The sequence below is a fragment of the Bos mutus genome, chromosome 5 (assembly GCF_027580195.1).
Source record: "Bos mutus isolate GX-2022 chromosome 5, NWIPB_WYAK_1.1, whole genome shotgun sequence".
Lineage (NCBI taxonomy): Eukaryota > Metazoa > Chordata > Mammalia > Artiodactyla > Bovidae > Bos > Bos mutus.
Window position 1 is genome coordinate 92,596,780 of NC_091621.1, and position 14,790 is coordinate 92,611,569.

At 38.9% G+C, this 14,790-nt stretch overlaps 1 protein-coding gene across 8 annotated transcripts in view; it reads left to right on the plus strand.

Annotated features, from left to right (window-relative positions):
- PPFIBP1 (PPFIA binding protein 1) overlaps positions 1-14,790 on the plus strand; it is a 212,123-nt gene that overhangs the window by 123,613 nt on the left and 73,720 nt on the right. For all 8 annotated transcript variants that reach the window (XM_070371242.1, XM_070371245.1, XM_070371243.1 and 5 more), the window contains exon 3: positions 13,240-13,338. In XM_070371242.1, the coding sequence (XP_070227343.1) occupies positions 13,275-13,338 (64 nt within the window). In that variant the 5' untranslated portion in view covers positions 13,240-13,274. The remainder of the gene's footprint in view (positions 1-13,239; positions 13,339-14,790) is intronic.

Genomic DNA, 14,790 nt, shown 5'->3' on the forward strand with positions numbered 1-14,790 from the left:
TGGATGCTGTGTTATGGAAGCAACATTAATCTCATTGTACATCTCCATCAGAATTCTTGGGTGACCAGATGCGCTGTCAATGAATAGTAATATTTTGAAAGGAATCTTTTTCTCGAGAATGGGCTGAAGAATGGATCTCAAGAATGGGGTTAGAATATTCGGTGCAACATGCTGTAAATAAATGTACTGTCATCTAGACTTTGTTGTTCTATTGATAAAGCACAAGCAGAGCTGATGTAGCGTAATTCTGAAGGACCCTAGGATTTTCAGAATGGTAAATGAACATTAGCCTCCACTTACAGTCACCAGCTGCTTTACTCCTAGAAAGAAAGTCTCTCTTCTGAAGCTTTGAAGCCAGGCGTTGGCTGCTTTTCTCTATGAAAATCTTAAATGCCATCTTTTTCTAATGGAAAGTTGTTTCATCTTCATTAGTGTTGGGTAGTGTAGCCACTTTCATTAATGATCAGAGCTGGATCTTCTGGATATCAGCACTTCCTGCTTCACCTTGCACTGGTATGTTATAAAGAGGGTGTCTTTCCTTCAACCTTTGCTAGCTTCAGACTGAAATTCTGCAGCTTCCTCACCTCTCTCAGCCTTCGTAGAACTGAAGAGAGTTAGGACCTTGCTCTGGATCAGGCTTTGGCTTAAGGAAATGTTGTGGCTGGTTTGATCTTCTACCCAGACCACTGCAACTTCCTCCGTATCAGTCAGCAATAGGGCTCTTTCACTTTCTTATCATTCGGGTATATACTGAAGTAGCACTTTTAATTTCCTTCAGGAAGTTTTCCTTTGCATTCACAACTTGGCTGTTTGTCACAAGAGGCCTCGCTTCCAGCTTATCTTGGCTCTCAACATGCCTTCCTCACTGAGCTTAATCATTTCTTGCCTTTGATTTAAAGTGAGAAACATGCGACTCTTCTTTTTGTGACCGTTTAGAGGTCACTGTAGTTATTAACTGGCCTGATTCCAATATTGTTGTCTCTTAGGAAATAGGGAGGCTCAAGGAGGAGAGAGAGATGGGGGAAAGGCCAGTCGGTAGAGCAGTCAGAATACACACAACATTTGTCAGTTAAGTTTTCCATGTTACATGGATGCAGTTCACGGTGCCCCAGAGCAAGTCTGATAGTAACGTCGCAGGTCACAGTGAAAAGATTTGAAATATTGCTAGAATTACCAGAATGTTACACAGAGTATGAAATGAGCAAATGCTGTTGGAAAAATGGTGTTGATAGACTTGCTCTTCGCAGAGGTGCCACAGACCTTCAGTTGGTAAAAAAAAACAAAACAAAAAAAAACAAAAAAACACAAAGCTGTTGCTATCTGTGAAGCAAATTAAAGAGGCATGCCTGTGTATGACTGCCATTGATGTTACCTTAACGCAAATGTGTTTCTGTTTCACTTCTTCTGAATTTAGCCATATAGCATCATTGTCAGTGCTAACACTTTTCTACTTTGCATTTAGTTATTTTAACCATTTGACGTGTGTGGAACGAGAACAAACCTGAACTATTCTCCCTGCTTGTTGGAGTCCTCTTGCAAATGCGTCACTCCTGTCTGTGCTCTGCGGCGGCAGTTCTTGTTTAAAGTCCTGTGTGCACACCTGTTCCCCAGACCCCCACCCAGCGTGTCCTTCATAGCAGTGCTTCTCCAGCCGTCTCTGGTGAAGATGAAGGTTGGGTTTTTTTTTTTTCCCTCATTTCCAATCTATCATGGATTGATTTTTTTTTAATTCAATTTGAAAATAATTGGGCAGCAAAATTATCATGAAATTGGATATCACAGCAAGATCACGTTCCTATAAAACTTCTGAATACTTACTCTGAATTTCTATACTTATAATAGACCAGTAACAGTTGGTGAATTAGCACCAGTTCATCAGATCAGATCAGATCAGTCGCTCAGTCGTGTCCGACTCTTTGCAACCCCATGAATCGCAGCACGCCAGGCCTCCCTGTCCATCACCAATTCCCAGAGTTCACTGAGACTCACGTCCATTGAGTCAGTGATGCCATCCAGCCATCTCATCCTCTGTTGTCTCCTTCTCCTCCTGCCCCCAATCCCTCCCAGCATCAGAGTCTTTTCCAATGAGTCAACTCTTTGCTTGAGGTGGCCAAAGTACTGGAGTTTCAGCTTTAGCATCATTCCTTCCAAAGAAATCCCAGGGCTGATCTCCTTCAGAATGGACTGGTTGGATCTCCTTGCAGTCCAAGGGACTCTCAAGTGTCTTCTCCAACACCACAGTTCAAAAGCATCAATTCTTCAGCACTTAGCCTTCTTCACAGTCCAACTCTCACATCCATACATGACCACAGGAAAAACCATAGCCTTGACTAGACGGACCTTCGTTGGCAAAGTAATCTCTCTGCTTTTGAATATGCTATCTAGGTTGGTCATAACTTTCCTTCCAAGGAGTAAGCATCTTTTAATTTCATGGCTGCAATCACCATCTGCAGTGATTTTGGAGCCCAGAAAAATAAAGTCTGACACTGTTTCCACTGTTTCCCCATCTATTTCCCATGAAGTGATGGGACTAGATGCCATGATCTTCGTTTTCTGAATGTTGAGCTTTAAGCCAACTTTTTCACTCTCCACTTTCACATTCATCAAGAGGCTTTTTAGTTCCTCTTCACTTTCTGCCATAAGGGTGGTGTCATCTACATATCTGAGGTTATTGATATTTCTCCCGGCAATCTTGATTCCAGCTTGTGTTTCTTCCAGTCCAGTGTTTCTCATGATGTACTCTGCATAGAAATTAAATAAGCAGGGTGACAATATATAGCCTTGACGTACTCCTTTTCCTATTTGGAACCAGTCTGTTGTTCCATGTCCAGTTCTAACTGTTGCTTCCTGACCTTCATACAGGTAGACCATGTTTTAAATACCACCACTTAAGAGAAAGAGGGGCTTCACTGGTGGCTCAGAAGGTAAAGAATCTGCCTGCAAAGAGAAAGAAGTAATTTTCAAATGTTTTTGACCCAGTGTAAGATATACTGTCTTGTCTCATGATGCAGTACATATACATGTATGTCCACACACACACACACACACAGACCCCACTGGAATGTCAGTTCCCTAAAGGCAGAGTGATTTTTCTTTTTGCTTCTCTTTCCCACTATTCTGTTACTAGGCCATGCACATGGTAGGCCTTCCATCATTTGATTACTTTTGCATTTGTTACAGGCGGGTATATATATAAAATGAAATCAAAAGTTTCACAAAATTATACTTTTACTTCTTGTGAGACATTTTGATGTCTTCTATTTTATTAAAATAAATGATGATAAGACTAAACTTTTTCACTACCTTTTAATCTGAGGGTTTATAACACACTTTTTCAGAGGCTGCTCACGTATAGGCACTTTGTCCATTCCCTCCCTGTCGGAGCTTTGAGTAGCTGTTACCCATCCCTACCCTCCTCAGGAGTATGAGTCTGGGTCTCATGTACCCCAGAGCTGCTTTCCTCTGAGCCAGCTGAGGCTAGGTTGGTAGACCTGGGTGGGAAAATAGAAGAGAGATGAGTCACCAGGTTATAAGACCTAAAATGAAGAGATCAGAGTGGGTGAAAAAATTAGAAGTTGAAACTTGCTCAGGCCCCAAATAGTTCTCCATCATATGGGGAACGAAGTTTATAGACATAAAGGAATAACATCATTCCACAGTAGCACAGTAAACTTGGTTCATCTACCTCCTAAAAAGCATGAACATTCATTTTGTGAGATTGTAGTTAACAAGGGTGATAGTAGTGATCAAATTTATCAACATTTATCTTAAAAGTTAAAGTGAGAAGATAGTTTTCTGGCCTGTGCAGCTCCGAAGAAGCTCACGCTATTCCCCAAACCAGGGAGCATAGGAGCAAGACTAGTTATGACATGACAGTGTACATGTTTGAGGGGCCCCTGGGCACGAGCATTTGTGCTGCAATCATTTGATGTCCATCCCTTGAGACACTGGGGATGCAGAGATCAGGAATACAGTCTCTGTAATCAGGGAGCTCACAGTGCAGTCACAGAGACAGATACTGTGAAATTAGGGCTCTTGTGAAGTCATCCTGGTAGGATGTTCCTGGTGGGCTCAAGAAGGCCTTGGAGGAAAGGATGCATGAGCTGTCTTGAAAGTATGTGTCCCAGGGTTTAGAAGGGGGTGGTGCAAGGAGAGAGGTGACAATACAGAGGTAAGAGAGCAGGGTGTGTCCAGAGCAGGGTATGTTGTGCAGAGAGGCAGGCAGGAGTGGGTGTCCTGGAGGTGGTATATAATGTGGACCAGAAGCAAATGAGAGGTCAAGGTTGGCGATCCTGATCAAAGCTGGTGGTCCTAGTCAGAGCATAATAGCTATTTGATAAACACTGTTGAATGAATGAGAAATATACTTGGGTTTTAGACTTAAACCTCTCTTCTTGAGTGACATTGGGCAAATCCATAATTTTGTGCAGTCATCATATAATGGTAAAGTGATGAGATGGTTAGATAGCATCGTCAACTCAATGGACACAAATTTGAGCAAACTCCAGAAGATAGTGGAGGACAGAGGAGTCTGGCGGGCTACAGTCCACGGGGTGGAAAGAGTCAGACACGACCGAGTGACTGAATAACGACAGCAGCAGAGAGAAATGGGGCATTCTTTCAGTTTATCACAAGATCTTCAGATTTACTGACATCTAATACACATTTGTCTTTCAAATAGCAGCAACATCCTTTTATGCAAGAAGTAAAAGATCTTGGCTTATTGTAATGAACTTTTGAAATCAACTGCCTTCTTGTTATCATTCCTAAATATTGGTAGCAAAGAGCCAAAACATTTGTTTCCTTTTATTTTGTCCTGTTTTCCGTGCTGCTTTGTTTATTTGAATACTTAACCATTTTTTATGGCTCTTCATTTTAGTGAGCACGAGACTTATTTTTTTCTAACACACAGTCATGAACACGCCCTCTTTTGTGCTTTGCCTTACATCTCTTTGTGAGAGGCTATTCCATTTTCTGAGTGTGTGTTTGTGTTTATGCAGGTGGTTAACATAACATGTACTTTCTTATTTGATTTGTAAATATTTGGTGAGCTCTTGGTATGCTTGAGGTTATGCTAGAAAAATAAAATATTTAAGCCAATTATATCAGGGTCAAGGGTGTTTGAAAATCCTATTGTCTGAAGACATGGGTGAGAAAGTTTAAATATTTTTTTATGGAAAATCTCAAATATATGAAAATGTAGATAAAATAGTATAGTGTTACCCTATGTCCTTATCACCCATCTTCAACAATTATCAAATCATGACTAATCTTGTGTCATCTATATCTCTACCCTTTATTCCCTTCTTTTTATTTTATTTATTTATTTTAGTTTTATCTTAATTTTTGGTTGTGCTGTGCAGCATATGGGATCTTAGTTCCCCAACGAGGGATCAAACCCATACCCCCTGCTTTGGGAGTATGGAGTCTTATCGTTGGACCACCAAGGAAGTGTCCTCCTTCGTTATTTTAAAGCAAATTCCAGATGTTGTATCATTTCATCCATGAATATTTGGTCATCCCTAATATGCCATAAATACTAAAATAATTCCTTAATATCACCAAATACACAATGTTCATATTTCCAGTTCTGCCGTCAATATTATACTTATTTTTACAGTTTGACCAGACTTTTTACATGTGTGTTGTAACATTGACATCAGCCCCACTGCCAACATCTTCACTGTTTTCAGCACTTTTCCTGCCCCTCAACCCCCACTTCTTACCTTGCTACCCTTTTCAGTTGATTCTGAATTCATTTTCTAGGGATGTTAGAGCAGACTGAAGGTGAAAGGATTTGGACTAATAATACAGGGTAGAGGAGGAAACATGTGATAATATATACATAGCAGAGAACCAGAAAGCGAGGATTCTATAAGAATCTTAAAAGTTGTAGGCATAACAACTTAGTAGTTGAAGTTTAAAGGGAGAGATTTTACTGGTTAAAACCTGTATTGCCTCTTCAGAGCTGTTATTTTTTAGATCAAAAGTAGAAGCAGGAGGTGGGGAGAGGAGCTCTGCCCTTGTTTCCCTTGGAAGCCTGTTCCCAACCCCTCTGGGTGGGGCTTGGTGTTCCAGGAGGAAAGAGGACTGCTTGTGCTCTAGCACGGTGACAGAGTGGGCATCAGAATCACGTGGCAGCTCATACAAACCTTGCTCCTAGAATTCGGATTCAGTAGATCTTGGCCAAGGATTTACATATGAACCAGCTCACCGGTGATGCTGTGCCACTGTTGGGCAGTCCCCACACCTTGAGAACCACTCAGCAGTCCTTCCTAGGCCAGTTTTTAAGACATTTCTTTGCTAAGATTGTATTGCTGCCTGCATGGGAAATCGTCTTGTAATTGATTGACATCCCTAGTGAGCATCTTTGGGGGAAAAATTGATGAGAGATCTTGGGTAATTTACATGAAACTATATTGTTTTCATAATGGCCTCATAATAACGTGGTGTTCCACCAGCCTAGTTGAATGTATGTAAACATTCTCTCATTCACTGAAGGGATTTCTTCTTTTAAGTGTCCTTAGTGTCTGTCTCCGGAGAAGGCAATGGCACCCCACTCCAGTACTCTTGTCTGGAAAATCCCATGGATGGAGGAGCCTGGTAGGCTGCAGTCCATGGGGTTGCTAAGAGTCGGACATGACTGAGCGACTTCACTTTCACTTTTCCCTTTCCTTCATTGGAGAAGGAAATGGGAACCCACTCCAGTGTTCTTGCCTGGAGAATCCCAGGGACGGGGGAGCCTGGTGGGCTGCCGTCTCTGGGGTCGCACAAAGTCGGACACGACTGAAGTGACTTAGCAGCAGCAGCAGCAGCAGTAGCAGTATCTGTCTCTGGGCACGGAATTCAAAGTTCTCTTTGAAACATAAAACATTTTACCTAAGGAAAGCTGAGAAAGTTAGGACAAATGTCATTCTCACCAACGTTTAGAAACAGATTCTGTAGTTGTTCTTACAGTCTTTCTTCCCTACTTCACGAAGAGACTGGGCAGCTCTTCCAACCTAAACCATCAGTTAGTCAACAACCCTGTAAAAGTTGTGGTTTTCTGCCAACCTTTAAGCCGCCACACCCATTGCTGGAACTTTCCCTGATATTTTACCTTACTCAAATCTGCTCTAAATGGGTCCTAACCGAGTTTGAAATACACCCAAAATATTTCTTTGTTGGTATTCCTTTACCATTACTGTAAAATATGAATGTTACTTCCAGGAGCTTGCTTTTCCAAGACTTTTCTGAACTTCTTTTCATTAAACCGTTAGAATAGGAAACCACTAGACTGAGGTCTCCTTAAAGCAGAACTGATCTCTGTTTACATCACCCAATAGTAAGGGCTTTCTCCAGTTTGAACTATGACCTTGAACCCAAACCACACTCTTTTGTTGTTGGTAGTTGTATTGTTTGGTGCCTTTTCCTTCAACAAGTCATTGAAATAAGTGTATATTACCTATTTAGAATCCAGAAATAATTTTGGTGTTGTGTGGGAATTATTAGATGGTAAAGTTTTTATTTTCTAAGTGGTTTTGTTCATTCAAAAGATGAAGTTGTAATCAACAGGTTTCTGGGTAAGGAAAGAGTCCGAACATAGGAAGCTGGATATTCTGAGTTTAATTTTAGACCTCAGGTATATATAATTGGATTATTCATTATTCTTTATTCATGATATATTATCATATAAGGCCTGCATATCCTACTTACATTCATTCATTTATTTGGTTCATTTAAAAATATTGTTTCAAAAAAATAAAAAATAAAAATAGTTTCATTTCTAATTTCTAACAACCATCTTCAACCCTAATTTTAAAAATTTGAGGTGAAGCTTACATACAGTGAAGTGAACACATCTTAAATGTACAGTTTGATGAGTTTTGACAAATGTATAAGCTTGAATATATATCCATCAAGATATTGAACAGAAAGTCCCCAGAATTTCCTTGAATCATTCACCACTCCCTGCAAATAATTATTGTTCTACTTTCTTTCACCATAGATTACCTATCTTTTAATTTTACATAAAAGGAATCACATAATACATAGTCATTTATGTCTGACTTCTTTTGCTCCCAGTAATATTTATTAGACTTTTTCACTGTGGAGGAATATTCCATTGTACTGGAGTAGTATTCCATTGTATTAAGTATGTGAAGATGCCCAGGGGAATCTTCCTCTCAGAAATGTTTCTGAGAATAGAGGAAAATCTTGATATAGCATGAGATTTTCTGAGGCCTTTTATTTAAGTTTTCTATTTTTTAAAATACTTTGACTCAGGCATAAAAATTGACATAACCTTATTAACACAGATGCTCATGAAGTTAGGTGGCCACTAAAATAGCTCAAGCGTGGACAAGTCAGAATTTTAATAAATATGGAAGCTCTGTTCTTAACATTAGAACTTTACCACTTTCGGTTGCTGTTCTTAGTCTTCTGTATAATCCTTTAATGCCCATTTGGAATTTATTGAGACTTATTTTGTGGCCTTGCATACACACATGGCCTGGCCTAGTGTGTATAACCTGTGGGTTGAAAAGAATATGTTCTGCATTTGGTTGTTTTGTTCTATAAATTGAGTTAGGTCAAGATGGGTGATAGTATTGCTAAAGTCTGTATTATTACCTGATTTGTTTTCCTACCTGGTCTGTCATTCCAAAAGAAGGTTGAAAAGGAGGAACAAATGAAAGATGGGATAAACAGAAAAAAATGGCAGGACCGTAGAGTTAAATCCAACTATATCGACTATTAAATATAAACGGACTGAATTTGTGTAATTCTCCCTTAGTTGTGTCAGTTTTTGCCTCATGTTATTTGAAGCTCTGTTATTAGTTGCGGAAACATTTATGATGAATTGACTCTTACCATGATAAAATATTCCTCTTTCTAGTAATACTTGATTGAAAGTCACTTTTCACATATTAATATGGCCAATCCTCCTTCCCCAGGCTTATTTACTGTGTGCATAATGTCTAATTTTTCATTCTTATATTTTATATGTCTTTACGTTTAACCAGTCTGACAATCTTGGGCTTTTATTAAAAGTTTAGTCCATTTACATTTAATGTAATGGTAAATTATATGATTGAGTTTAAGTTTATCATTTGCCATTTGATTTATTTTTCTCCCATCAGTTCATTGTTTCACCTTTACTTCCTTCTTTTGGATTAATTGAGGATTTTATTAGTATTCTATCTCATCAACTCAACTGGCTTTTTACTTTGTACAGTTTGGATATATTATATTATGTATTCTTATCACAACCTGCTGTGAATTGGTATTGAACATCTTTGTGCATAATGTAAGAACTTTACCCTCTTCTAATCATTGGGCCAGTAAGAATGTGATTTCCTTCATAAGCCCTAATCACTTTGCATCATGTGGACGGGGGAGTGCCCACAAGTGAAAAGATGTATGAATGTGAACCTCATTCATTATGTATGGTTACCTTTACTCAAGAGCTGAATTCCCCATAGTTTCTACCTGTTTTTATTTTCATTTTAGCCCATTTTGCATTCCCATTACCATTCTGTAAGAGAGTCTGTGAATTCACATCCTTGTACAGTACTTAGTAGTGTCCATTTTTTTGCCAACTGACTGAATATAAAATGATATCACATTGCTGTCTTAAATTCTTTGAGTATTAATAACATTAAGCATCTCTTCATATTTTATATTGGTAAAAGTGTTTCCCTTTTGTTATAATGTCTGTTCATGTCTTTACCTCTCCCATTTTTTAAATCAATTTGTAGTAATTTTTACTTGGAAACCACTGAACTACCACCTATATTTAACTAAATTTAAAGCAGTCTTTGATCTTTGAATCTGTCATTCTTCCTGACAACTCTATTTAATTTGTGTGCGTGTGTGTTTGCTCAGTCATTCAGTCATGTTGGATTCTTTGAGACTCCGTGGATTGTAGCCTGCCAGGCTCCTTTGTCCATGGAATTTTCCAGACAAGAATACTGGTGTGGGTTGCCATTTCCTCCTCCACGGAATATTCCCCACCCCGGGATAGAACTTGTGTCTCCTGCATTGGCAGGTGGGTTCCTTTACCACTGAGCCATCAGGGACCTCTCCAAATTCCTAACCCCTTGACTCCCTGAGGATAACTGCTCAAATTTCCTCCCTTAGCACCTACCACCTTTGCCATATTATGTACATATTTGTTAATTGTGTTTACTGTCTTATCTTCTCTGTATTATTACATGTAGGCTGCTATGTGATAGGTATAGAGATTGAGAGTAAGCGTCTATAAACTTCTATAACACTTTAATGTTTACATCATATTATATTAAACAAAGACTTGGTCTCTAATAAAATGGAAATTTTTTTTAAAAATTGGTTTTCTCCACCATTTTGAAAAGCATCACCTAGGTTCTTGTACCTCCGTGTCTTAGCATTTGAAAGGTTCATTGAAACAGAGAAGAAATAGATAACTACCTGTCTTTCTTGAAAAAGTGTTCTTGCTCTACACAAATTAGAGTTACTTGCAAAGATTTAGTGGGGTGATGAGAGCTTTTTAATGTGAGCATTATTTTATTTTATTGGTATTCCCCATGATTATAGCTGAGCCTGGCATGTGTCTGTCTGCACACACACACAAATATAGATAGATAGATAGCATCTATTTAGAGCTCTTTGAAGTTCAACATTAAAATGAAAGGAAATGTAGGCCACTTAATTATGTGAAATTCAAGGACCATACACTCTTTGGCTTAATCCTTAATGTTTCTAGAGTATTTAAGCCTGAAGTGTGATCATTCAATTACTGCCCCACCTCTCTGGACTGTGCACTAGCTAAATGTGCTAGTAGATTTTTGAGAACGCCCAGGTTTATAACCTATTAGCCCCTTGATTTCTGGGTGACTGTAAATGCATGCCTTGGGTGTTTTTGTGCTGTAGTGTTTCTACATAAAATGGTAGTGATATTTTATACCTTCTGAAGGGAGTAAGTTCTGGGAAATTCTTTGTTATTGTTCAGTCACCAAATCACGTCCAACTCTTTGCAACCCCATGGATCGTACCACACCAGGCACCTCTGTCCTCCACTATCTCCTGGAGTTTGCTCAGATTCATGTCCATTGAGTTGATGATGCTAGCTAACCATCTCATCCTCTGCCACCCTCTTCTCCTTTTGCCTTCAATGTTTCCTAGCCTCAGAGTCTTTTCCAATGTGTTGACTCTTTGCATCAGGTGGCCAAAGTATTGGAGCTTCAGTATCAGTCCTTCCAATGAATATTCAGAGTTGATTTCCTTTAGGATTGACTGGTTTGATCTTCTTGCTGTCCAAGAGACTGTCAAGAGTCTTCACCAGGAACACAGTTCGAAAGCATTGGTTCTTCAGTGCTCAGCCGTCTTTATGGTCCAACTCTCACATCCATACATGACTACTGGAAAAACCATAGCTTTGACTATGTGAAACTTTGTCAGCAAGGTGATGTCTCTGCTTTTTAATACTCTGTCTAGGTTTGCCATAGCTTTTCTTCCAAGGAGCAAACATCTTTTAATTTCAAGGCTGCAGTCACTGTCCACAGCAAGTTTGGAACCTAAAAAAATAAAATCTCCCACTGTTTGTACTTTTTGCCCTTCTATTTGTCATGAAGTGATGGGACCAGATGTCATGATCTTCGTTTTTTGTAAATGTTGAGTTTCAAGTCAGCTTTTTACTTTCCTCTTTCACTCTCATAAAGAGACTCTTGAGTCCCTCTTTAATTTCTGCCATTAAAGTGGTATTATCTGCATATCTGAGGTTGTTAATATTTCTTTCACCAGTCTTGATTCCAGCTTGTGATTCATTCACCCCAGCATTTCAGATGATGTACTCTGCATAGAAGTTAAATAAGCAGAGTGACAATATACAGCCTTGTCATACTCCTTTCCCAATTTTGCACCAGTCAGTTCTTTCATGTCCAGTTCTAACTGTTGCTGCTTGATCCACATACAGGTTTCTCAGGAGACAAGTAAGGTGGTATGGTAGTCCCATTTCTTTAAGAATTTTCCAGTTTGTTGTGATCCACATAGCCAGAGACTTTAACCTTTGAAATTCTTAGATGAAATATATGAAAACTATCCAATCAGAGTAAGATTTCACAATGATTAATGGCATTTTATGAGAGTGAATGCATAATAGAGAATTGATCTAAGCAGCTGTTTATCAGAACTGTAAATATGTTTGTAAAAATAAAGTGGTAAGACCTAGGTTGCTTAGAAACAGAGGGCAAAGTTTTCTGTTAAGCAGCATATGCTTTATTTCCCAGGTGTTTGCTCCACTACAGTAACTGCCAAATAGCAGGAGCTGTATTTGAGTGTGTTGGGAGAATTTATTTGGATGATTAGCTGGTACCTAAAATGCATTAATTAATATTGAAAATCATAATTTGCCTTTTTTCTTGTTAATGGCCAAATTTTTTGCAAGAATAATTTTAATTTATTTTTTAGCTGGTAAAAGAGTGAGTAGATTGTGACACAATTTCAACCTAACTTTATTTCTCAGATAGGATCAGAGAAACAAAAATTTAATATTACAGTGGAAATCAGATAGACCTAGTTCAAAAACCGGTCTTTGTAAACTTGTTTTTGTAGGCAAAGATCATTATAAAATGAAGAGGGATTTATGCATTTAATAGGGTTTCTCTCGTGACTAAGGATTATGGGTAATTTATATTAATGTGTGGGACTCAATACAGGATATGCACTCATAGGCACTCAATACAGGATAGCCATTGTCACAGTGCAAAATGCCAGTAGGTGTGTGTGTGCTTGTTATGTATGTTCCTGAATCATTTTCTTAGACAAATCTCATGGTAATTCCTTATTGAGGAAAAAAATAAAAATAAAGGCAAAATTGACAAAGCAGAGATTGGGTGGAGCCAGTGCAGATAGAACCAAGTCTCATCTATCTTGCATCCCTCGTGGCCCGGAGCAGGGTTCCACAGCCACCTCTGTTGCCCTCACAGAGACCTAGAGTACAGCATGGAAACCATCCTACTGGAGTTTAAACACTGTGGGTGCAAGAACTGAATCATACTTACTTTATTAACTGATTGGGCATAGCATGAGATCCAGCGGTAGAGTAGGCACACAATGACTGGTCATAGTTTATTAAATGATTCATTTAATTCAGCTCTGATACTTCACAAATTCTCTGTATGTCTCTGCTAGGTGAAGTTATAGTTTGTGTTGAATTATCAAACCTGCCAGGAAGCATATATCATTTGAAGGATGTAATGATAAACATCATTATTGTTTCAGATCTAGGTTGGAATTTGCCCTTGACAAATAACAAGATGATGAGTGATGCAAGTGACATGTTGGCTGCAGCGCTGGAGCAGATGGATGGGATTATAGCAGGTAATCTGCATCCTCTGAAAGACACAGTCATGGTATTTACTGGGCTGTCTTGGCTTTTTTTGTTGCAACTCTTTTATAACCTCTACACTTTGATATTTTCATTTATTGTCTTTCTCCAGTGCCTTTAGGTTCCCCGTAGTTCAGTCTTTGTCCTTCTTCCCCAATTTCTGCCAGAATTATTCTTAAATTTTGTTTTATTTATTTTTTTAAACTTTTATTTTATTTTTAAACTTTTCATAATTGTATCAGTTTTGAAAATGTCAAAAAATTCTGGAACCTTCCTGGGCTTCCGATCCAGAGTAAAAGTGACTCTGGTCCGGGTGGTCTGTGGACTGCACTTGGAGGGAGGGATTACTGTTCTACCCAATAATCAGGAATGTTCTCATCATTTCCCTTAAATTCAATATTCACTTTCCCATCAATGACTCTCACATCTATTCATTCTTCCAATTCTTTGCTAAGCTTCAGGACCTTATCTCTACCAGCCAACCAGATAACCTCCCTGCAGTGTCTTACTATAGATGCATCAGTGTCATCATTTAAAACATTGAGCTCACCATCTTTTCTCAGAAGCCCCTCTAGTTGTTGTTTTTTTAATTTAATTTATTTATTTTAATTGGAGGCTAATTACTTTACAATATTTTAGTGGTTTTTGCCATACATTGACATGAATCAGCCATGGGTGTACATGTGTTCCCCATCCTGAGCCCCCCTCCCACCTCCCTTCCCATCCCATCCCTAACGGTCATCCCAGTGCACCAGCCCTGAGCACCCTGTCTCATGCATCGAACCTGTACTGGTGATCTGTTTCATATATGGTGTCTTTATCTTGGCTAATCTCATAGTCCTCCCTCTATACACTTTTTTTTTTTTTTTTTTTTGCGTCTCTTTATTTTTTTTTTATTTTATTTTATTTTTAAACTTTACATAATTGTATTAGTTTTGCCAAATATCAAAATGAATCCATCACAGGTATACATGTGCTCTCCATCCTGAACCCTCCTCCCTCCTCCCTCCCCATACCATCCCTCTGGGTCGTCCCAGTGCACTAGCCCCAAGCATCCAGTATCGTGCATCGAACCTGGACTGGCATCTCGTTTCATACATTATATTTTACATGTTTCAATGCCATTCTCCCAAATCTTCCCACCCTCTCCCTCTCCCACAGAGTCCATAAGACTGTTCCATACATCAGCGTCTCTTTTGCTGTCTCGTACACAGGGTTATTGATATCATCTTTCTAAATTCCATATATATGCGTTAGTATACTGTATTGGTGTTTTTCCTTCTGGCTTACTTCACTCTGTATAATAGGCTCCAGTTTCATCCACCTCATTAGAACTGATTCAAATGAATTCTTTTTAATGGCTGAGTAATACTCCATTGTGTATATGTACCACAGCTTTCTTATCCATTCATCTGCTGATGGACATCTAGGTTGCTTCCATGTCC